At 40.3% G+C, this 24308-nt stretch overlaps 1 protein-coding gene across 2 annotated transcripts in view; it reads right to left on the bottom strand.

Moving 5' to 3' along the window:
• adam12b (ADAM metallopeptidase domain 12b) overlaps positions 1-24308 on the bottom strand; it is a 56130-nt gene that overhangs the window by 10913 nt on the left and 20909 nt on the right. The window contains exons 4-12 of one of the 2 annotated variants that reach the window (XM_088304979.1): positions 16504-16582; positions 15212-15288; positions 13743-13932; positions 13277-13342; positions 12123-12194; positions 11788-11957; positions 10908-10992; positions 9474-9622; positions 3169-3346 (exon numbers count right to left, since the gene is read on the bottom strand). In XM_088304979.1, the coding sequence (XP_088161105.1) occupies positions 3169-3346; positions 9474-9622; positions 10908-10992; positions 11788-11957; positions 12123-12194; positions 13277-13342; positions 13743-13932; positions 15212-15288; positions 16504-16582 (1066 nt within the window). The remainder of the gene's footprint in view (positions 1-3168; positions 3347-9473; positions 9623-10907; positions 10993-11787; positions 11958-12122; positions 12195-13276; positions 13343-13742; positions 13933-15211; positions 15289-16503; positions 16583-24308) is intronic. The other variant, XM_088304980.1, reaches the window with a different exon arrangement.

The following is a 24308-nucleotide window of genomic DNA, read 5'->3' as shown; positions in this document are numbered from 1 at the left end:
CAGGACATAACTCATAATGTGGTTGCACAAGTGTGCACACCCTCTAATAACTGGAGATGTGGCTGTTCACGGTCATATTCAAACTGGGAGTCACACAACAATGCCGCCAAGGCCTCTGATTGACGGAGAAGGTTCAATTGTTCTCGTAGGCTTTTTCCTGAAGCTGGAACGTTTTTTGACTGAATTAGTAACGGAAAAAGAATTTAAATTGTGTTATTACCTCAAAAACGACTTAAAAAAACAGGCTTTTGAATGAGGGTGTTTAGACTTTTTATATCCACTGTATGTAACAAATGTGTTTGTTTTTGTGCTGTTCCATCTCAACGTTTTATGTGAAAGCGGCATGTGGACCCGATCTCCGTTCTGGAGGACCGCCTCCCGTCACGTCGAGAGGAAAGCTGGCATTGTCTCAGCATTCGATCTTATAGGACAACATCAGGGTCTCATATGTTTCGGGTTTGGGACTCGTGGAGTGCTTTTGAGGTTTTAGGAAGCTCTAAATTGGGAGTGCAGGCCTCTCCCTGGAGATCTTCACGTGTGATGTGACATAAACTGACTTGGTGGACGGGACTTTTTGAGGCAAAGAATCTCCACCGTAACACGACCAGCCCCGCCCTCCAAGAAGAACCCGAGAGGGGAGTAAAAGAAACCCTGGGGCGATTTTTATCTTTTATTAGATGCCAAAACACATCAGCTTTATATCTCCGAGTAAGTCACGCATTGCACCATCACGCGAAAGAATTTAACTCGGTTTAGTGGTCTCGGAGCGGATGTTTGGTCGGTCTCGGAGGTGACAGAGAGAAGCGTTGCCGTCTGACAGCTGAAGGGAGATGGACTGTTTATCTCTCGGCCCTGACAGAAGCCTTTTTGTTTACAGAGGACACAAAAGGCGGCTTTCATCTCCTCGTATGAGTGTGCCTGAACTTCAAACAGGCGGCGACATTATGCACAAATGACACTGCAACCTGAAGGTCGACAAATTTTCACACAGGAAATCCAGCGCTACTTTGAATTTAAATCTACTTACTTTGTATATCAAAGCATTTCAATATGCTGCGTCTCAGTTGTGCGCCACTTTAAAAAAAATGACGCAGCTATCCAAGTACGACCAGCATGACAATAACATAGTAGGCCTAAGTGTTCATCAAAAAAAAAAAAAAAAGAGGCAACGGTTTTATTCCTTTATGCCACGCTTACACAATCTGAACATAAACAGTACACTTAAATATATAAAAAAACTAACAAAAAAAACCTGAAAAAATGTACTGTCAATATAAGTTGTACTGATATAAATATTTAAAAACAAAATGTTTAAATGGATTGTATTATACTTAAAAGTTAAAATGAAGTCTACTTAAAAGTACGATACTGGCTTTCAAAACAGTTTAAGTCACTGGGATGCTAAGATTTGAAAGTTGGAAACATTTAATTAAGTGATTCTTTTGCACACCACAAGAGGGAGCCTGAGTCTCACTCGTGACACCACACCGATAATCACGGCTGTGCATCTACAAACACTATAAAGTGAAACATATTTAAAGAAAAAAAAAAAAAAGTAAAAAGAAGCTTTGTGTTATCTGTGTAAAAAAAAAAAAAAAGTTCTGAGATTTAAAAAATGTGTAATTGCTGTGATATGTCAAATTCAAATGTATGATTTTAAATGTTAACTTTTTTTTTTTACAGAGAAAAAAAGGAAAATAAGTATGAAAATATGCGGGTTCTTAATAAGCACGACAACTTTAGGTACAGTACATCTGGACAAACCAATAACAGAAAAAACGATTTCTAATCATCATATGTAAATTTTGGAACGCCTTGATTACTGTGAACAGCACTGAATGTCATTGTCAGTGTTTCTAATATTCCGACAACCTTACACGAGCAAAGGAAGAATCCCAAGGGCATTTCTGGACATCCCATTTCTTGAGTGAATAATGCATGAATGCTAATGACCGGCAGCCGCGTGTCTTTGGAGGTGCGGATTGAAATTAGAATTGTTCAGCCTTGAGGGAGGTCCGCGCTCTACGGGGGGGCCGATCCATTTGTCAAAAAAAAAAAAAAAGCAGCGATGATCAATCATCAAACTGATGCCTTTGTCATACAGCACGCGCCTGAGTCGCCTTCCTCCGACACGCGCGGCTGCGGTCTTGCGCCGACCAGGTGCCCCGCAGTGTTTATAAGTCCATGTGTGTCAGCATGAGCACGCCACAAAAGCCGAGGAAAGTTTATTTCAGCCTGGACTCGATCAAACGTTCTCTTTTTTTGTCACACCACCGGAGAGCGACTTGATAAATAGGCCTGTGACTGGGAAATGACACCAGCGCGATAGCCTGTCACACCAGTGACTGAGCATCGGGCGGCGGGACTCGCACAGGTTGGAAAGTACTTGGAAACGATCATTTGTGCTGTTTGTTTGTTTGCTATTTTAAATTACATTTGCAGTAAGTCACAATCAGCGTGTGTCAAGGTGTGGGGAAACTGCAAAGCTGACATTCAACTAAAGTTTGATGGCAAATGACGTCGATGCTAATTTCTGTTAGCCGATTTATGGTGTTTCACATTATATGATAGCGTGAAGCTAATGGACATTGACAAAATGTATTTGTATATGGCTTGTCGTCACAATTTTATACGGTTATCTTTTTTAAGTTTTGTTATAGTGGCTCACCTCTCTTTATACTTGTGTAAAAGTGAAGTACTTTGACTTAATTTAGGTTTTATTTTAGTTTTATTATAAAGTGGTAAAACTGACTGTAAATAATTATATTTAAGGTTGATAAATAATTCAAAAAGAATTCTTATTTCTATTAGCCTGCACGTGGTGTTTCGCAGCTAACCGACTTTCATTAGACAAATTTTTAAGTTCATAATTTCTGCTAATTTCCTGAACTATATGCTAGCATCAAGCAACTTTTGTGAGAATATTTTTTTAAAATTTATTTTTATTTAAAATATTTTTTTTTCATACAATCGCTATACAATTGCGTGTGTTCCTGCTCCATTAATGTTTGAAGGTTTGTAATCACCATTAGCCAATCTACGATCTTTTGCGTGTCAGTTTGGCTGTCAACATGAACTTTGAGTGACAAAAAGTGATACTTTTGATATTCTGCGGAAATGATCTTGTAACCGACATTGTCGTAATAGATGGACGCCCCTTGTCCTTACCTCGGGCTCCCCGCAGTCACACTCCTCGCCTTCCTCCACATAGCCGTTGCCGCACTTCTGGCCCCCGTAGAGCACCTTGACCTCGGGCATGTTGTACAGACACATGCCCACGCCTTTCTCCAGACTGGCTGCGAGATCCTTTTTGCTGCACGTGCTGAACACCGTGGGGAAGGGATACCTAGCAGGAGGACAGTCGACACAAGGTTAATGACAGTGAGGGAAAGTGCAAGACTGATGACGCGCAGTTCGGTATGCAATTGCCATAGTGCAGAGTGTTTATTTATTATTTCTAACAGCATATAGTGAACGCTTATGCTGTTCGTAAACACACAGAGTTTTGGGCGAGGGGGACTTCTGTTATTTGCTAAAAAAACATTTTCTCAGGCTGGGTATTGTTAAGAACATCACGATTCAAGGGGATTTTGAGTCTTTAGGTGGCTATTGGGTTCAATTTGCATTTGATTAAAATGCCTCAATGTCGAGTCGGTATGAAGCAGAAAGACACAAGTAATTTGATTAACTGTTGAGAACTTTGAAATATTTATTTTCATGTCCATGTGAACACATGCGGCAGATCGCATTTTGAACCCTGAAAAACATCTGATCATAAAAATGTGCATAACAAAGTACAAAACATGAAGTAAAGTGTGTGTAAAAGTAAATGTTTATCTCTTCAGAATGTGAAATATTTAGGAATATTTTATTATTACAGTATAACATCTCCACTTTCATTTGGAGCAATTGCTAATTATGGTTGTTTAGATTTTAACGCCCTCTAGTGGCCAGATGGCAAACTCTTTGAATCCATATCAAATTGGCAGGAGGACAATTCTGATGGATCGATTGATCAATATTGCATCCTATTTTCTCTTTTTGTGCGCCGGGCATGCCATGACTAATATCAAAATATTGCCATGGCGTCAACTAGTGGAATCTCGGTGGCGAGTAACTATACTGAACTGAGGGGAGGGGCTTCATTTTGTCAGGTTGGTGCCTTATCTAATAGGGGGGAAAAACATTTTTATGGACTGTATGTACCCTTGTGAGTTCAGATCTGAAAAAAATAAAAAGGACAGCACTGGTCAACCCACCATTATTCAAGAAAGAGACACTTCCTAAAAATATACCCCAAGATGCGCTCCGTTTGGAGTGGCTCCACATGGAACGTGTTTATTATGACAGCCGAGGCCACCGGCTCCAAAAAAATGAGTCAGGTGTCGACTTCCTTGGATAATATTGGCTTGAAGCCCCGCAGCGTCTCCAGGTGTATAGTTTGACCGAGCGGAACTAATTTGGCTGAGCACAACAATTAGGCGCCTTTTAATCAGCCAGCCCATTTTTCAATCACAGTGAAAACAAAACACGGCTGAAGATAATATCTCACGCCTTAGGAAGGGTTGGCAGGGCTAACGTTTGGCTGCGCCATCCCGCTCTCGTTCTGCTTTATTGATCAAGATGTGATGATTGCTTTGAAATGCTCATCAAGTGAGAAGAAAAATGTTAATCACGACCACTTTTTGGATTTTTTTCAGTGAGCGGCTTTTGTTTATGTCTCAGCTTGACTAGATGGATTTAGCCTGTGAAACAGTAAAGAAAATCATTACGGGAGCAAATTGTGTTTTTACCATTAAGTCATTATTTTAAAAGTTAATAAACGACATCAACACATTATGGATCCAACAGAAGGTAATTTTACCTTCTGCCATGTAGGGAAAAAAAAATCGCAATTGAAATATTGAAGAAAAAAAAAAATCGCAATTTGAATTTTCTTCAGTTTGCTGAAGACGCCAAATGGGAAGAAATTCCACGAGTCCAGCTTCTCAATTTCAGTCTCTGAGAAACGGAGTTGCTTCCTTTTATCCTCGCTCGTCACTGTGATTCACCCTTCACAAAGCATTGATCAACGTGGCTCATTTCTATTCGCGTGGTGCTTTGCATTGACCGAATAATGTTGCCGTGGAGGGGGCGGGATTTGAGAATGAACCACAGTACGACTGTGACTCATCAAGGTAAGATTTCCTGCGGTTGAGCGTACACACCGAATTTGGATTGATTTTTATCTGAATACACTCCAAGTGGCACCGGCACCCGTTGATTTTTCTATTCAACCCTCCTTGGCAAAAGTTCTGGTCTCCACTGTTTCAGAAAGTCCAAAAGATATACACTGCAATTCCACTAAAAGTTCTGCCAAAGTTCTACATCTCGCAGATAAATGCACAAATAGACGAGGATGTGAGGTAAATGTTTAAAGAGAGCTAAAATGAAAGCGCTCTGTCTCTTGATTGACAGCTTCAGGCTTCAGACTGATGAGAGTGAAAGTGTTTTTTTTCCCGGTGACTGTGCTGCGGAGTGACAAATATTTAGTCCTGGATAACACGAGGAGACATGTCTGACCTTTTCGCAAATGTTAGGCTGTGACACCATTGAGAGGTTTTGGTGATTAAAAGAAAGGACACGTTGTGCAAACACGGGGATGTCTTCGGGGAATCATATCCATCATTTTGCTTAATCTCGCTGTGACACAATTTGACAGTTTTTTTGCAAAGTTCCACACACCTAATGCAGCTTTTGAAGTAGAGTAAATGTCTGCTCCTGTCACGACGTCTACGAATTCCATCATCAAGGCCTGTCATGAAGATACACACTTTTGTTTTTTTGTCTTTCAACATCATCACAGACTGAAGCGAGGTACACATCCATCCATTATCCAAGCCGCTTATCCTCGCGAGAGTCGCAGGCGTTCTGTCACAGCTGTCCTCGGGCATGAAACGATTAAACTCTTCATCAAAATGTGAAATTAATTCTAAATAGGGAAGACCACACGTACAATCAGGAAAATAATGGGCATAAGCGCTTATTCTGCAATTAAAGTGTGTGTGGTGTACTCCAGATAACCAACACACTTGTAACAATATCGATTGTAGTACCAAGTCTGACCTGTGAGGGGCAGCATAATGCTAGAAGGGATCCGGACCGCCAGAAAATATTAATATTAGTAGTAGAAGAAAAAGAAGACAATGCTAAAATGGTGACCTCTTTTGGTAAAGAAACTTGTTTTAATGTATTTTAATTTTTTTTTTGTTTGCAGATGACTGTTGTCGCTTCCTGATTGGCTATCGTCCAAACGTGTATTTGCAATCAGAAATATTGATGTTTAATGCTTACGATTGTTGTCCAAGACTTATTACTGAGCCGATCAGGAAGGGGAAAAAAAAAAAAAATCACTCTTAACTGTCTCGATTGTATGCCGAGGTTGTTATAGTTAATGAAGAATAACTCAAGATTTCAAACTTATTTGTTAATTTCTTTTCATAAAATAAAGTAAAACAAGTAGAAGTAGTACTGAAATTACATTTTACGTTTAGAAAACAAAGTACAACTAATTACAGGGAAAATACCCTGTTGTCACTCTAATTACTGATTCTATACTTTGTCAATTAATTTCATACACGAGCTTTTGGTGTTTATTTTAAATTCCTTTCTGTATTACTGTAAGTTATAAATATTGCATTCAAAAAATTCTCTACATTAAAAAAAACAAAACTAAAATTGATACTTAAAATAAGACTAACTACAATCGTAAAAAAAAAAAAAAAAAATCCAAATTATTATAACCCTGGGTAACACCGCTTAACCAGCTATCATACTATTGCAGGTCACAATCACCTTGACTGACACACGCACACAAAAGGTTTTGTTATCGTGAATGCTGAACAGGTTTAACGTCTACGATCGTCTGCCTAGCAGATTATGAGAGGACAAAAAAAAAAAATCACTTTTAGCATTCTTCAGACCACAACCAAAGAGTCAAGAGAATCTTTCAGAGGCATACAATAAAAAAATAAATATAATACATAAATCTGGTCCGATAATCAGAGCGTGTGTACGCCGCTTACGGGAGAAATACAAGCCTGGCTTACTCGTTTGACTCGTCGACGCTGTGTGCCGAGACGTTAAAGAACATCTCTGCGGATCCTGCGTGGCGCCGTCATCTTGATTTCAGCCGGCAGTGCCAGCGATAATCACATCATTTGGATGGAAGACTACACTCTCCTCCGTGAGCAAGTTTAAAGTGAGAGAAACACCCCCAAAAAAAAACAAAAACAAAAACACCCAGGCAAAAAAAAAAAAAAAGTGACATCAGAACCAGACTGCAACATTTACTGTATGACCTCATTGCTATAGATAAACTCTTTGGCAAATAAAATTTTCTTTGAATAATTCATGAGCACTGTGACTCATGCTGCTGTGTTTAGATCGTATCGTCATCTCCCCGAATGCCCTCCATGACTCCGCTTGTCCTGATGATCAAGTAGACATGCGTCAAAAACATCACTGCTACTTTATTGTGTGCCTGCTCAGAAGGAACTTTCAGTTCATCTGTGGCAAATATTGTTCATCGTCGGCTAAATTATGCATTTTGCGGCATTTTTAAGTGCTGTGCCCACGAGGCAAATGCTTTCTTTCTGAATTAAGAGTGCCTGAGTTGTGTTTGATGGCTTGGGATGAGTTTTGATAAACTCAATGGTTCAAATCAATTTTTCAGACAAAATATAATGAACACGGTAATTCAGTTGGCATGATAATAGCGGTGGCTCCTTTAAATAGCTGTAATTAAAAAAAAAATCCAATTGATCATGAACAATTTAATATAATCTGTAATTTCTTCCCCATTTTGCAGAGCAGCTCAATGAACAGCAGTTTTGCGCATTTGCATTTTGGAACCTCAATTTTTGTGAAGTTTCAAAATGTCTGATTAAAACCAATTTGTACGAAATCCAAAGCAATTTTTACCATAGGAATGAATGTAAATTTTAACATTTTGAAATATTAACAAAAACAAATGTTTAATAGAAAATTAAAACTATAGCTTTCCAGGCAAAAGTGAATCAAATTGACTAATGATGCGGACAAATTACCATTTTTTCATTAAAAACTTGAAGCTCTTGATTTATTTTTTTAATTATAAATTGGGGCAACATCAGCTTAACATTTTGTAAAGAAAAAAAAAAAATCACACCAAAATAAAAGCATCAAAGTAGAAAAACTGTTTCACTACACTTACTTTGGGTCTATCCGGGATTATTTGGCAGTCACACTCAAATTATTTTGTGATTTATTTTTTATTTTTTATTGTGTAGTCACATTTTTTGTTTTAGTGCAAGATTTTATTTTGAAGGTCTAACTTTTGAATACACAATGTTTGTATGAATGTTATTTTTCTTTCACAAAAATCACATGAAAACTAGTGCAGGAAAAAAATGGGGTAGCGCTGTATTATAAAATTCAAAGACCAAGCAGACTAGTGGAGTCTGGCTCGTTTTGGCGATGTAGTGGAATGGCGCCCGGGCAAAACTTCCAAAGCGGGAGCAAAAAAAAAAAAATCTGTTGCTGCGTTCTGGACTGCCTTATCAGCTTTGCTGTTTACCAACATGAGAGTCCATCGCTCGCGGCCGCATTGTTATCTCAACGACCCAGGCGACGTGGGTGGAATATTGGAGCAGCTGCTTCAGTTACGGCCCACAGTGTGTGTGTGTGGCTACCTTGCGATAAGAGCGATTACACTTTGTAGTGAATCCTCAGCATCATGTACAAATGGAAATGAGCTAGTCTAACTCCATACGTCTTTTTTTCAAGAACTTCAGCACAGATTATAAAGTGATTTTTCTCATCCGGCCATTTTCGGGGCTGATTGCATCATACAAGTGATCGAGTTCTCATTGCACTTATTTATTTATTTTTTATTTTTTGCTGAGCCAATGGCCAAGTCTGGCTTTTGTTGCCATGATGACCAATGCAAGCCAGCGGGCACGTTGACGTCAGTTTCAGTGGACAGCAGGGGGCGGTGCTGTCCAAAAATGTCAGCTCCCTGAGATGGTTGAAAACGAGTGGAATAATCTGCTTAGTTCTTATTCTACAAATGCAAAAATCCTAATTTTGAATTGCGTTCCCTTTTAATTAGTGGTTTATGCAGTACCTGACAATTACCTACCGTAATATGTACATCAGAAAAAAAAAAGCTTTGCTTACCTTGCGTGAAGCCTCCAAAGGCTGATCTAATCATTTTGCAAGTAAATCATTAAAAAAAACAAAAAAACAACAGGATTGTTCAATGAAGAACGATATCTCTTTTAAATAAATCCAAAATGTTTTAAAAATTGCGTGGTGAATTAGCGGTTAGCATGTCTGCCTCACAATTTCAGGGTTCCGCGTTCGAATCTTAACTCTGCACTTTGCATGCTCACCCGATCCCCAAAACAGTTATACGAGTTAAACTGGATGTAGAAAAAGGGATGCCTTCTCACCCGGTGGAGGGCGTCATGATGCAGCCGCCGCGGTCCACTGTCATCCTGCAGCCGCAACCGCGCTCGGGCGTGTCGTGATTCATGCCGAAATTGTGGCCTAGCTCGTGGGCCAACGTTACGGCTGCACCCAGCGGATTCTCGGAGTGATCCTGTGAGATGGCAAAAAAATAAATGAAATAAAATCAAAATGAGACAAAATGAAACTGACTTATACGCACAACTCATTTAAAAAGATAATGAAATGATGTGGTTGCACAAGTGTACTCTTATAAAAGGGGATGTGGCTATGTTCTGATTTAACCAATCACATTCAAGCTCATGTGAATTGAGAGTCAGCACACAACTGCCAGCGAGGCTCTGATAAACTCCAAACGAAGCTCAGATGTTCTTGTAGGCGGCAGGGTGGCCGCCTGGTTAGCACGATGTCCTCACAGTGCAGAGATTGTGAGTTCGATTCCGGCTTTGGCCTTCCTTTTGGAGTTTGCATGTTCTCCCTGTGCCTGGGTGGGTTTTCTCCGGGTACTCCGGTTTCCTCCCACATTCCAAAGACATGCATAAGCTCCAGCACCCCCCACAACCCTCGTGAGGAAAAGCGGCTCAGATAATGGATGGCTGGATGCTTTGGGGCCATTTCTGGCATCTATAGACAGTCAAATATTTACACATTTTTAGAATGAACTTATTACTTACCGAAATTTACTAGAAGAGCTTGCAAACACATTACATTTATTTTGTGAATTTTTGTTGTTGAATCCCAATTAAAGCACCCGAGAATAGAATATGATGCGATACAGTATACATTCAACTTTGGTGCGGGTGTGTACTCAACAAATATCTACCCAATAAATTGGTTTTAGGGGGTTCAAGAGTTGTTTTCCGTCTCTTGTGACGGGCCACTGATGGCTTGGGTAGCCTTTTAATCAACATGGTAGCCATCTGCCACGAGGAAAGCAACAGCTACGAAAAACATCTGGAGAAGGCTCTGTCCGAAGAAGACATCTATTAACGGGAGGGCAGGTCCATCTGGGCCGGTGCCTAATGACATCGAGCAGATAACCACTTTTCTATCTGGCGCGACCGCCTCGCGAGCGGACAGCCGGGACGGTGCTGGCAGCTCATTTTTACACGAAGCTCGCAAAGAAAATACGTCGTGATCGGAACGAGATCTGGCATCGGCCATTTATCATAAAAATGTAAATGCGTTTTTTTCTTTTTGGGTGGGCGCGTAAGAACACCTCAGCCCAAATTGAATGACCGCACGACGGGCAAGGTCGTTACGCCAGCCGGGCCGCGAGTCTTTTACGAAATAATATCATTTCATACAGCGTGGCGTCAGGCTGTGCACGAACGCCCTTGCGGCGAAGAGTCAACACCTCTTTGAATAGATGCAACGTGACACGGAGGGAGAGGAGGCGGGAAGGCGTCACGGCTCACCATGACGATGCCTCCGGACTGCTCGGCTGTGCACATGCTCATGATGGGCGCCATGCCGATGGTGGTGCCCTGGAAGTAGACCCCGCTGCAAAAGGACACAAGGATTAAGTCATCAGTTATTTGGAAAGGGAGAGAATCGCTTGGAGGAGAGTCTTGAAATGTTGCATTTTGCACAATCGTCTCTGTACGTGCGAAAAAGCGTTTTGCGGGGCCTTGAAAATACAACTTTCATTTGAAACTAGGGATAAATGATCTTGAAAAACAATGCAATTGCAATTTATTTTAATATATGATTTCTTTTTCAATGTCCTTTACAACAAAAGCTCTAAATTAATCTATATTGCAATAAACAATATGAGATTCATCACAAACAAATGTTTTGGTCTTATAGGTTATAAACTATAAATGAATCATAAATTAACATGCAAGACAGTTTATTTAAATATTAAGAAAAAAAAATGTGAACTATTTAAATCTTAATTTAAGACTTATTCCTTCACCCCTATGTTGGTAAAAAAAAAAGAAAAAAAAAATCACAATTACGCATAGTACGGCATTTGGATTCTGGCCTGTTTTACTGCCGCTTCCCCTGAATTTTTGTTTGTTGGTTTCTCTTGTATGATGTGTGATTGCTTTGAACACACCACGTATGGCACACTTTGTTTTTCTTTTAATCTTGTGTTTGACATTAAACTTTAGTTGGGAAAGGCCTCAAACATCTTGACAAGCCTCTTTTTTCAAGAATTTCACAATTGGATTTATTATAGTGACCAGATTAAATGATGGCAGCCATCGTACACTAAAGTTCCCAAAAGCGACTTTACTGATTTAATATCAAGTCAGCACGTCAATGAATCGTCAAAACCTATCGAGCAAGCACCTTATGAGCTGAGCGTTGTCGTGAGGTTTCTGGGGCAGCAGCTTGACTTTGCGCCAGTCGAGGAACTCGTGAAGGGTGGCGAAGGGATCTTGCGTGATGGGACATTTGTCGTGGTCGCTCCACACCTCCAGACCCACCAAGGCCACGCGGATGTTCAGCGCTCGGTAAAACTGAATGGAAGGAAAACAGGAAGAAAAAAAAAAGAGTAGAGTAATACTAATTAGCTACGAGACCCGAGTCACTTTTAATCTTGGAGGCTTAACATAAGAGCAACTTTATGTTGGTAATTAATGCAGCATCTGCTGCTATTTGAGTTGTGTCAATGCAGTCGGTACCTTGTCCACATAATTGGCAATTTCTGCAAGTCTCTGTTTCACCTTCTCCACGTCACTACCCTGTTTTTGAAACTAGACAGAGAGAGGAACACACATTATGTATATAATTATTAATAGGGAGAACCTAAAACTCAAGTGAACGGAGGTTACATTTTAAAATGTGTTGTTAATTAAAACAAATAAATAATCCATTTTTTTTTTCATTACCAAATTATTTTTTTCAGCAAAACAAAAGTAAATAAAGTCAAAGATTAAAAGAAAAACACTGGATTATTATTATTATTATTATATTTCATTTTGACTCAAAGGTTTGCACCCTCGAAAATAATCTTGGTTATTATTAAATAAAAACAAAACATGATAAAAATGAAACAAAATGAAACAAATTTGATGTTATGAATTCATTCACGGCTATATAAATCAAAGATCCTTTTTAACCGGGCTGGTGGTGAGGAAGTTAAAGAAATGAGACTGTTTTCACCCTTCTAAATATAAATGCCAACAATACTAAAAACACACAAAAAAAAAATCTAATGCATAAATAATGAGACTTCAATTCTCATTGCCTGTCTCAAAACTTGGGTAAGCTAACCCGTCACCTTGAGGAGGACAAGTGCTTTCAAAAAAGATGGAGAATAATAATAAGAACGTTAAACAATATTGGCCTCTTGAGAATCCCATTTGAGGATGTGAAAAGTGAATCAAATACAGTGCAGATCCGTTGTTTCCATTCTTGTGGGAAGACTTTGTCCAAGTCATTGCGGTGAATGTGTGGGAATTGTTGTCCATTCGTCCAGCAGAGCATTTGCGAGGTCAGGAGATGTCGTCCGAGTCGCGAACGCTCTGTCCCCGTTGCTCCCGATTGTTTGATGGGCTTGAGGTCAGGGCTCGAGTCCTTTGGGCTTGCTGACATTAGCAGAAGCGGGAGGAAACCCAACGTAGATCTTGTTCCTGTCTGCTCGCTCCGCTGGGGAGTCATTTCCTGTCAAGCCGCTGGCACCAAAGCGCACAGCTTGTTGCACACTGACCTATATCTGCAGCTCCACTCTTAATAGATCGGCCAGCGCTCACCCCCCTCACACCCCCACCCCTCCGTTTTCCTGCTCTCTTCATTGTAGGGTAGATGAATGGAAGCGAGGCGGGTGGCGCTTTACCTCTCGGTTGTCCGCAACGATGATAAGCTCCACGTATTTGGTGGTCTTCTGCGCGTCCCTTTTGTGCTGAAGTTAAAAAAAAAAAAAGAAGTTGCTGTTTACTTGAGGTTACTTTGGGAAGTTTCAAGTTTCAGATCTGGCATCTGGTTGATGAAATATTCTGACTGCATTTGAACCTATTCCATTTTGTATGTAATTCTTATTATTGCGACATAGGTGCACGATAACTAGCGCTGCCTGTTTTGTAAATATTTGAGATCACATGGCCATATGGCCGCCACACCTGCGCCATGCACACCTTTAGCCAACACTCTGCACGGGGGCCGCAATTTTTGGACTCGGATGACAAAGCCCCAGGTAACAACACTTTCTGGGAACGTCTCCAAAAGCCAGTTTGGACAAAACGTTTGCATCAACAAGGTGATGTTGTATGACCGCTGCATGGGCGCACACTTTGTCATCTCACCCTGGGGCGGAAGCCACGGAAATGGCTTTTAAGGACGTCGACCGGGGCCGTGGAGGACATGTTGAAGCCGTGACCGCAGTCGCCCGGGCTCAGGCGCAGTTCCTCCGCTCGGTAGATGAAGTGGACATCCGGGCCTTTGCCGGGCGCCGGTTCGATGACCAGCGACTTGTTTTCAAGCACGATGAAGCCTCTGAAAATATCAGCAGTAGAAACCCCCCAAAAATCTTTATGGGTTTATCTTTGGGTGCCCAATTAAGTCTCATGGAAATTCACTTTTCTGTACCCTATTATTCCTATCCACATGATGGCAAGCGAAAAAGCTCATTAAAAGCAACAAAATAAGACTTTTGCAAGATTATATCTGGCAATTTACGTCCCATTTTACCAAGACGAAAAGTCACATTCTTCTTGGAAGTGACATCCCATCTCAGCGCAGAATATTAACGCCTTTAACGATCCTACGGCCATCACGCCAAAGTGCGTTTAATTAAGCGGAACGGAGCAGAATTTTCTGCAGATGCCGCAAATCTGGAATATTTCAACTGCGGTTCATCATTAGCGACACGACGATGCCAATTAGGGCGTAATTGAGGACAAACAATGAGCTGTGACGTTCTCGTCTTCCTACAGTTTCAAGTGACAAGGAAAAATGTTAAGCAGCTACTTTATTGGTCTGTTATGTTGATGGAGCAGCCAGGACTCATGTTGTGTAACAAATTAAAATGACCAATATTGGGGGAGTACTAGATCTTTACATGTGAAACTCTACCGTTATATGGCTTGAAAAAGTACGGTTAAAAATTCAAGATTCTGTACTCCGCTTTATACAATACAACTTTATTTATATAGCGCATTTCACACCAGCTGGAGCTGTAACAAAGCTCTTCCCATATGGTGGAATATAAATTAGCAGGAAATTAGAACATAAATTAAATCACACAAACAATAGCTAACAGAAGAACAGCAGAACAGCGACAGTCTCATGTTGAGTCCAAAGCTAAAGAATAAAAATGTGTCTTCAATCAGGTTTTAAAAGTGGACAGAGAGGGGGCTTGTCTAACATTCGATGGGAGCTCATTCCATAGGGAAGGACCGGCAAGAGAAAAGGCAGCCCAGGCACTTGCTTGCTGGCTGACTCCAAAGTCAAGAGTATAACAGTAATCTAGCCTAGATGTAACAAATGCATGGATTATTGCTTCTAAATGCTGCTGGGAAAGAAAGGGCGAAAGTAAACATACCAAAAAAGGAGCAATACAACATTTTTGTACTCTATTTTAGTGGTCTGGACCAACACTTTTTACTTGAGTTAGTGTCAATGTCAAGAGTTTGTACCAATGTCATTCTTGTCAATTAACCCATTCATGTTTTGTTTTGACCCTGTGGTCTAAAATGAACACCTGAGACATTCAACAGCGAAAAGGCAAATAAAGAGCAGCGGTGAACGAAAAAGTCGTTGTCACGTCTCTTACCGAAGGCCCGAACAGGCGCTGAGGGTGACATCCGAGTTGGGATGCGCTTGCACTTCCCCGTAATAGTAGCAGTTCTTCTAAAAAAAAAACAACAACAAAAAAGGATATTAGCACAGTAACGAAAGAAAAACACAGCGGTGCCTTGACTTTCGACTAAGTGGAATGCCGGTTGACTAACTGTAACATAAGATGCATTCAGTTGCATTGTGGTCCTTTTCAATCCAAGGTTATTCGTGAGGATGCTGCATATGATCACGGCGTGGCACAGCTGGTGGAGCAGCAGTTCTGAGTCGCTCTCAAGACCCAGATGCTGATGCAATGGCGTTTAATTACACGCCACGTAAAAATAGAACGGTGTGCTCACAGCCATGTGTGACCTACATTAGATCACGTTTGGCGAATAAAAATACAATGAAAAAAAAAACTACAATGAAAAACAATGAACGTGAGATTGTCTCCCTGTCTTGTTTTTTTTTATGGTGCATTATTGGATTAGCACCTACAGTGTCAGGGCATCATGTATTCAGGGTTAGAGCTTTTCCTCTGTCAATTTCTACTTCTGAATTCAATTAAAGGCAACCGCATAACATTTGTTTCATAATCCATTTCAGAAATCCAAGTCGGCTTTCCTGACATTGTGGTTGTTTTCTTGACTGACGGCGAAAAATTCATTTCACCTTGTCTAAAGGTTGTCTTGATTTTTCTTTTGTGATTTAAATTGTTCAAATTAACGGGCGCAATATTAGCGGGGAAAGTTTTAAATTGCTCTTTTGAATTAATCTCTGTCACTGTTTTTTTTTTTTTTAATCAAAAAAATGTGACATTTTAACAAGGGTGTGCATACTTTTTATAGCCACTATATCTATTCTTACTGACTATTAATGGTATAAAATATGTGCCCTTGCTCAGTAAAGGTTGTGCAACACTGGTCTACAATTCCAACCATTTTGTCAGAAGATATCTACAGGCATTGAATATAATGCAGCAAACATGGCAGCATCCTTGGCAGAGTTAATGAAAGCAGCAGCTAGGAACGGGTCAGTTGTTAAAAGGGGATCCCACAATAAAAGCCTGATGGCAACATTAGCTGGAAACCATTAAAAAAAAATAAATAAAAATAACAGAGCTTATCAACAAGTAGGCCACTGGATAAACGTGCTTCCCTACGGCCACACGCTCCCACACGTCGGCTCACGTTTGAGGGATGAAATCAATCCGGTCAAAACAAGCCCATTCAAAAGTGAACGGGGCATCATTTATGCACGTCGTGTTTGGCGCTTTTGGCGTCGTACCGTGGAGTTGTGAGCACCGGTGACAACGCGTCCGTTGTTCTGGTAGTGCGTCTCTGTGTAATGGCTGGCGAAAAGACCCCTGTGAAAAGGACAGCATGGGATTAGGAATGTGAAGAGCAACATTCTTAGATGTTCAAGAGAAGATTCAGTGAGGATTTGAAGGCGGTGGAAGGGGGGGGGGGGATTCTCTCATGCGAATGTCTTCCATGATTAGAACAGCACCAATCTCTGTAGAGGTAATTATTTTGTCCGTGTGTGTGCGTGTTGACTCCATAAGGAGCCCCACCCAGAGCGTAGGCCAACTTGTGCAGCTGCATCACGTGGATGTCAGGCGGAATGATCTCAGCGCGTGTGTGTGTGTGTGTATGAGTGTTCTGTAGGATGAAAATATATTGATTTCCCAAGGCGAGTTACATGACAAAAATATATTTGTCCAAAATTGCAACGTCAAAAAGAAAAAAAAAAAAGTGCAATGAAGAAAAAAAAAAAAATGTGACTTTTGCACAGCAGTCATGTGAGACGTGCAGAGAGGGGATTTCCAGAGCGTTGGTCTGAAATGACAATCCGAAGAAATGCTGTCACCAAAACAGCTTGCAAGGATACAGCCAAAAGTGCTTTTTTTTTTTCCACTTTCAAAACCATTTGATTGCATTAGAATTCAACATCCGTTACAAGCGTAATAAACACAATTTACACTCGTATAATAGGCTGTGAAATTAAACCTTTAAATCCTCACACATTTTGTATGCAATGATGCCAGAATATTATAGATTCACATTTTGGCCCTCCTCCATTTTTAGTGAGTCAATCTCTTCAAGGCGACGCCTTGTGCTTTTGTCACAATGTAAAACTGTTTCTGGGTGCCATCTTCTATTACTGGTCTTGTTGAAATGAGCCCGTTTGAAGAGGGCAGGCCAGTCTCATGCAAATGCTCAACCCGTCACACTGTGGGCCGAACAAACAAACGGGTGGTGTGGGGGACAGTAACTAGTAGAGCATGACCAATTTAAGATGCTCAGGGGGAGAGAAAAAAAGAAAAAAGTCAGCCCATTTGTTTCAACTTCTTTTCCCCATATTTATTATTATTATTATTATTAATAATAATAATATTAATAAATTAGATTAAAAGTAACATTACCAGGTTTACAGTTACCAGGTGTCTTCATCACATGTCCGTGACAAGCTTTTATCAAAATCCCCCAAAGATCAAGTATTAAAAAAAATAAAAATACAAATCTGCACCAATATTTGAGATCCGATAAATCAAAATCCGCAAACATTTTCCGGAAAAAAAAAACAACCTCTGAAGTTATAGAAATATGTTTGAGGTCTTTTTTGTCTGTTTTGTTCCAACAGCCTCGGAAACAAAATTAACGACACAAGAGAAGTACACACCAGAAGTGAACTCAAAGTAAAGCTGGGATAAAATGATCCTTTGTTTTTCACATTTAACTGATTTTCAAACTACTTTGCTACAGACACTCCTACGCTGACTTGTTCACAAAATATGACCCTGCCTCTTAAAAACTCAAACATGTACATAGATGAGTTTAGTGGTTGAAAAATGTGTTTTATTGCTCTTTCTTTAATCGCAGCTGCGCGTGGGTCTGGAATGCATCGCCGGCGATAAAGGGAGCTGTCTGTAATATTAGTAGCAGGTGCACTATGCATAATGGAACACTACGATGTTGCCATGAGGGCAAAAGAGGATGTGTGCCGCACTCCAGATTGGATTAGCGGCATGTGCACGCTAATTCCGAGCAAAAAAAGCTCCCGTGCTGCATGTTGGCGACATGTTTGGGGAAAGCCAGCTTACATCCGAGTGGCATGACCATACATCGTGTATTAAAGCCGCCGCTTTTGATCTCCTGGAAGCTGCCTGTAATCAACTACTTGGCAAAAGCACTTGATGTTTATCCGAAGTCTGTTTTTGACTGAGCCGCACGTTGTCCACTGCTTTTCCATGTTGATTTTCCTATTCCGTGATCAAGTAAAACTCAAAATGTGAGTACTTGTACTTTTTGGGGGGGATTAATCCAACTATTTTTATTTTTAATTAATCTATAAAAATTAAATAATAATTACCATCATGTCAATAAGAAAACAGGACATTTTAATTATTATTATTTTTTTTTTTTTGTGGATTGACCTGAAATGCAAAAAGAAAAAATATGACTCAGTTACTGGTTTAGTCTGAAAAATGTAAAAAAAATAAATAAAAAAAAAAAAGGCAAAATGTTAGTCATCAAAGCAAATGCTTGCAAATGTTTCATTTAGACTAGAATCAAAGATAGTCGGACTGCCTCTATGGGGGACTACGGAAATGGGAGAATATTTACTCTCAATGACATTTCAATGAAATATTAACAGTAATAGTCATCAATTCATTTCTGCAGCCGTCTTCACAAGTGTGTCAAAAATGGAACATGTCTCTTAATTTGACAACTAAAGATGGTGCGGTAATCCCATTTCTTATTTTATTATTGACACAAAGTACATTGTATTCACCTGTCATGCTTGACGTTTCATGGAAAAAAAAAAAAAAAACACCCCCGAAAAAAATGAATGGAGCCCATTGTCTTCTCAAATTCCTTCATTTCATTTCTATTGTAAATAAATGTCAAGCACTGCGCTGATGAGTGACTACCTTGACTTGACTTTTCTCATCCCTTTTTTTTGTCTTTGCAACTTGTGGCGCTCGCGTAATTGCTCGAGCCGCTGCACATCGATTTGGCGCGGCTGCTGTGAATCTCCAGACACGGCGGTCTAATTAAGGACGCACTAATGGCCGCATAGGGTTAATTGTGATGAATGAGATGCTCTTAATAGCCAAGGAAACAAACACTGTTATTTTCCCTTCAAAATGATCTCCTGTTTGTCTAAACTCACAAAACATCGATCAAAACAAACTCCAGCGCCTCATAAAACGATCTTCCGCAGGATTTATCACCAATCCGAATGTCATTAGTCCGAAGGAAAACGGCCATTTGAAGTAAAAGGTGGCGCTATAACTCCCAATCACGAGGTCATTTGGCTCGTCAGAAGCCTGGAAGATGTGCAATAACAACAATGATGAATCGCACACTAAATTGTCAGAAGGTGTTTGGCCATAAAATCATTTGTTGCCAAACTCACACTCGCCGTCGTTTTTCAGGAAATGATGGAAGAGAGGAGCAAAAAAATAAGGAGAGAGAGAAAATGACATAAAGGATGCTCATTAGGGTGTCAAAATGGGAGCAGGCCTCGTTAATTTGGTTAGGTTGTCGGTTTCTGCTCTGATTTGATATTTGTTGTGTGAAGAGACTCGAGAGACTCGCCTCCCAAGTTGGCAATCGGTACCCAAGGATTTAAACATTCAGACTTTTTTTTTTTGTATCTTTTCTTTTCTCTTACCCATTTCGCCTTGGGGCAAATCTTATAGAGTGGTCAACAGCAAATTTGAATCACTTTGTGTCTCTTACCATATTCTTGCACTAATCTAATAAACGTATTTACTTTTTGTCTAGCACATCAATTTTTTGATACGGTCTGTTTTTTTGGGGGTTTTTAAGTTTTAAAAGGTTGCGCAATACACATTCTAACATGCGTTGTAATTTATAGCTTCTGGGAAAAAAAAATACATCTCCCCGTTGCTGAACTAAACCATTAATTAATAAATACATATTACTATAATAATACTACGACTACAACTAATAATAATTATAACAATATTAATAATCATATTAATAATAAGTCATTTATATGCACATTTCTGAGAATAACAGGGCTTAACTGTCGCTGGTCATTTTTAAATTCAACATTTTGTCCTTCCAGTGGAGCCTGGAAATGAGCCTTACCACTATATACGCGTTCCTGTTAATCGTGTTCGAGGTCACAGCGGGGGCTGTAACCCACAAATTGGCCAGAGTGTTCCAAACTGTACATTTTCAGTGACCGGCCAAAACTCACATGATTAAAAAAAAATAAAAATAAAAAAAAATAAAAAAGTGATACAAAATATGAGTGTTTGTGCTGGCTGGAATCTTGACTGTAACGGCTTATCAACATCTCCAGAAGGATCACGTCAATGTCACCCACGCTGACACTGCAACCACAGCAATGTTGCGATTCAGTTTCTGACCTTTCAACTTGCTATCCACAGTAATGTATCTCTCTCTCCCTTATATATTCCTCGCCCTCATTTCTTGCCCACAATTGCTCAGCGGTCAGAGTATGAGACCAACAATGAGACCTAACACTCTGCGAAGGCCTAGCAGAGATTTATGGACAATCACAACGCTGGGGATCACGCTGACATGGATGCAGCAGAAAACTTATTACAGAGCGCCATACAAAATGGCTCTTCCTTTGTGAGTCACATGACCGCAAAGCTCACCATGTGTTGTATCTGAAATGGCATCAGGATTCCGAAAATGTGACTTATTTGATTTATTACAATTGTCAAAAACACTTTTTGACTAGTTTAACAGTCACTGGAAATAATCAAAATACGTACATAGTACAAAAATACTTGGTTACTATGCTGAAGTGGATTTTTTTAGTTATCTGTACTTTACCGGATGACTTTATTTTCACTCTCTACATTTTTGTCAAAACAAATATCCGAACTTACCTTCATTATTTATTTATATTTTTTTTAGGTAAGGAACATTAAGGAAGTGGAATCCTTTACCAACGACGGCAACCGATTCAGATGCCCATGATATTCCTCATCCCGGGACTTATTTAAGAGAACTGGTTTGTGTTGTCAACTCTGAGGATGATTTACGACAAGTTCTCGTGAAAGCGTCAGAAAAACACAAGATTCTAGTAATTGGAAAATCGAAAAATTAGATTTTTCTTTCCTTTTTCTTTTTTATCATAGGGCGGGGTGGGGGGTCATATTCCTCATTGAAAGTAGATGTTTTTCAAGTTGTCAATTATTCCCTAATTTCTCCAAAATGAATGGATAAAAAAGAAAATTATTTCCTAATCAAAACCTTTGGAAACTGAGCTTGTTCGTGAAAAATAGGCCATCATTGACCAATACTTTAAGTTAGTTAATAAGGGAAACTATTGTTGTGTGCAGAAATGTTTATATTTGTTGTGCCAAGTTAGTTGTTTTTAATATACATAAAAACCAATGTTCTTAGCTTGCTAAAGATAATACAGAATGACTAAGGCAACTTAAAGTATGCTAGTAGTTGCTAACAACATTTGTCTTCCCTTCTACTTAAAGATGCTGTACAGTGGATGAGAAATAACTTTTGCGCTATAGCCTGAAACTCTTTTTCAGTTTTCATGATCGTGTGATGCGGTGACACACTTGGGCGTCCGGCCCATGTAAGAACTTGGACGCCTCGTTTGCATCAGTGAGTACCCAGCGCAATTGGAAGTTACTTGTGTTACTTGTCAAGCATGTTAGCTCATGCGCTAGCTGATGGCTAGCGCTTCTCGATATTGTATTCTGGCTACTGGTGGGTTCAAGCAAATATATTTTCACGGTATTAAGATGTGTAGGCAGAAAGATTCCAGATGAAAATTTTCAGCCGGGTGTGGTTTCAGCACATTATGCCGACATCATTTGAGAGCATGAGACAATTTTTTTTCATGATTTTAAAGCCTCTTTTTAAAAGCATTCACATTTGCCATGCCGTGATTTCGAAGACCTTCATTTTCACTTGACTTTCCGTGACTTCAAGGACAGAGGGTGACTACTTTTTGCCACCTCTTCCAAGAGTACAGCATCCAGCACAGATTGCAGCCTCATTTACATACTGTACATGTGACTCCGTGTAATAATTCAGCGGCGCGCAAAGCCCCCCCGAGCGTGAAACCATTGGCAAGAAGCGCGGCTCCCCGTGCACGCTTCCTTTGAAGACGAACTGCTAACTGCGGTGATTTTCTTTTAATCGGCCCCCCCACCGCCAGCATCAGAGCCACCCAAAGCCTTTCGAAACCGTAGTTGCTGGAGGCCCCATATGGAAGAAGACCGCTATTACTTCCACTGCTGCTAATGCTACACAGGCAGCAAGAGGAAGTGAAGAGGTGGGCTCGGCTACGCTAATTCTATTTCCGCATGCGGCCGCGTTCCAAATTGATTTACATACAGCTCAGTGTCTCCTCACTTTCTACTGGTTGTACAAAGAAAGGGATAAAAAAAAGAGCAAAATCCTCTGGACTGCAGTGAATGAGATCTCTTCTTCTCTTGTCAGCATTCCTCATTTGTGCCTCTCTCGCTTGCAGTCACATGCAAGCCTTTGCTGTTATTTTTGCTCCGCCGTTACCAGCTACTCGATAGCCTCATCAGGTGGCTTGGTGTGGTTATTTATTCTAGTGTAGAGGGGAACAGGCATTTATTATGTATAAACACATTTTTATGTTTGTCCATTATGGGAACTCTTAATTTATCTTTTATTGTTACGAGCTTCGATAGGTGCTGATGCTTTGGTGAGCAATAGGATTAAATAGATAAAATAAATAAATAAAAAAAAAAAAAGCCAATGCGTAAAACGATGTTTTGACCATTTAGGGGAAGGCATTCATTGGTTTCGAGGGGCTTATTCATTGTGAATCCTCAAAATAGTCGACTCCGTGCTACGCTCACGTGAGATGGCATCGACAAACAAAAATCTGCTTCCAACTGGGGCTCACTTGGGCTAACATCAGGAGCATGCAGGGAGTGGGTGGTGGGGTACCTGAGGGGGCGGCGGCTCCTCCCCATCCTCCCCCAAAATTCAAAGGGAACCTAAAAGCCTTTGGCAAGGCAATACACGAGATGCATGCGATCAGCAAAACTTTCCATCGACGCTTTAATAACAGATATTCTAACACACATTGGGGGGAGAGAAAGGATTGATGTCATTTCCAGACTGATTCTAAAACGGCCTCTATTAAATATATGGCGGATTTTGGAGAAATAGAACCAGCTGACAAATTTTACATCCCACGCGCTAGTTATTTTGTTACGTTGGCTGTGCTTGCCAATCCATGATTGCGTAGGGCACACTTAGTTACATTAGTCGCATAAATAGACTGTATATATAGATATATATTTTTAAAAAAAAGTGTCAACCTCATTTAGGCCATCGAACAAATGTCGTGCCATTACCAAATGTCTGCATAGTCAATCAATCGACCTCGAGACTGTTTTGACATTACCTCTGGTAGTGTTCTCAAGCAGATCAATGAGACAGATAGTAGGCGCAAATTTGTCTGCTATAAATTGTCGAACAAACACGCTGGCTGGCGGAGTGAGGCTATTTACATAATGACTGCCACGAGCTCCTTAAAGATGGAAAAATGGCTCTGAAAAGTCACAAGAAAAACAGCTGGTTCACTTTGAGAGATTAACTAGCAAGATCCAGTCGCAGCAAATCGAAATTCCAAGATATTTTACAGGACTAGCAATGGGACGTCGTATTTAAATGCACCATATAAGCCAAAAGATGTGAAGGTCAGCAATACGAGAGATGTTTCTATTTTACATTCAGGGTACAAACCTTATTCAGCACATTCTCTCCAAGGCCAGGGACATCGGCACACGAGTAAAATGAAAGGCCAAAGAAAACCGAGATGACTCATGGTCTGGTGACAATATCATTTTAAGGTGAGCTACTTCAGACCTACAAAAAACAAACTCAGAAAGATTTAGGTTGGGGATACAAAAGGCGAGGACGGTATGAACCTCGTCGATGCGGGAACTGAATGGCCACGATTGAGCCATACGCTGCTTTGTAAGTGGCCATAAAAAAAGAGGATGCTTGTCGCGAAGGTAGTGGTGGGTTTTATCATGTTTTGTGTGTCGAGGCATGATAGATGAGTAC

The sequence above is a fragment of the Idiotropiscis lumnitzeri genome, chromosome 9 (genome assembly GCF_059441095.1).
Source record: "Idiotropiscis lumnitzeri isolate Australia: NSW breed Sydney's pygmy pipehorse chromosome 9, RoL_Ilum_1.0, whole genome shotgun sequence".
In the NCBI taxonomy this organism is placed as follows: Eukaryota; Metazoa; Chordata; class Actinopteri; order Syngnathiformes; family Syngnathidae; genus Idiotropiscis; species Idiotropiscis lumnitzeri.
The sequence above is the reverse complement of the archived record's forward strand: the minus strand, read 5'-3'. Positions and strand labels throughout refer to the sequence as shown.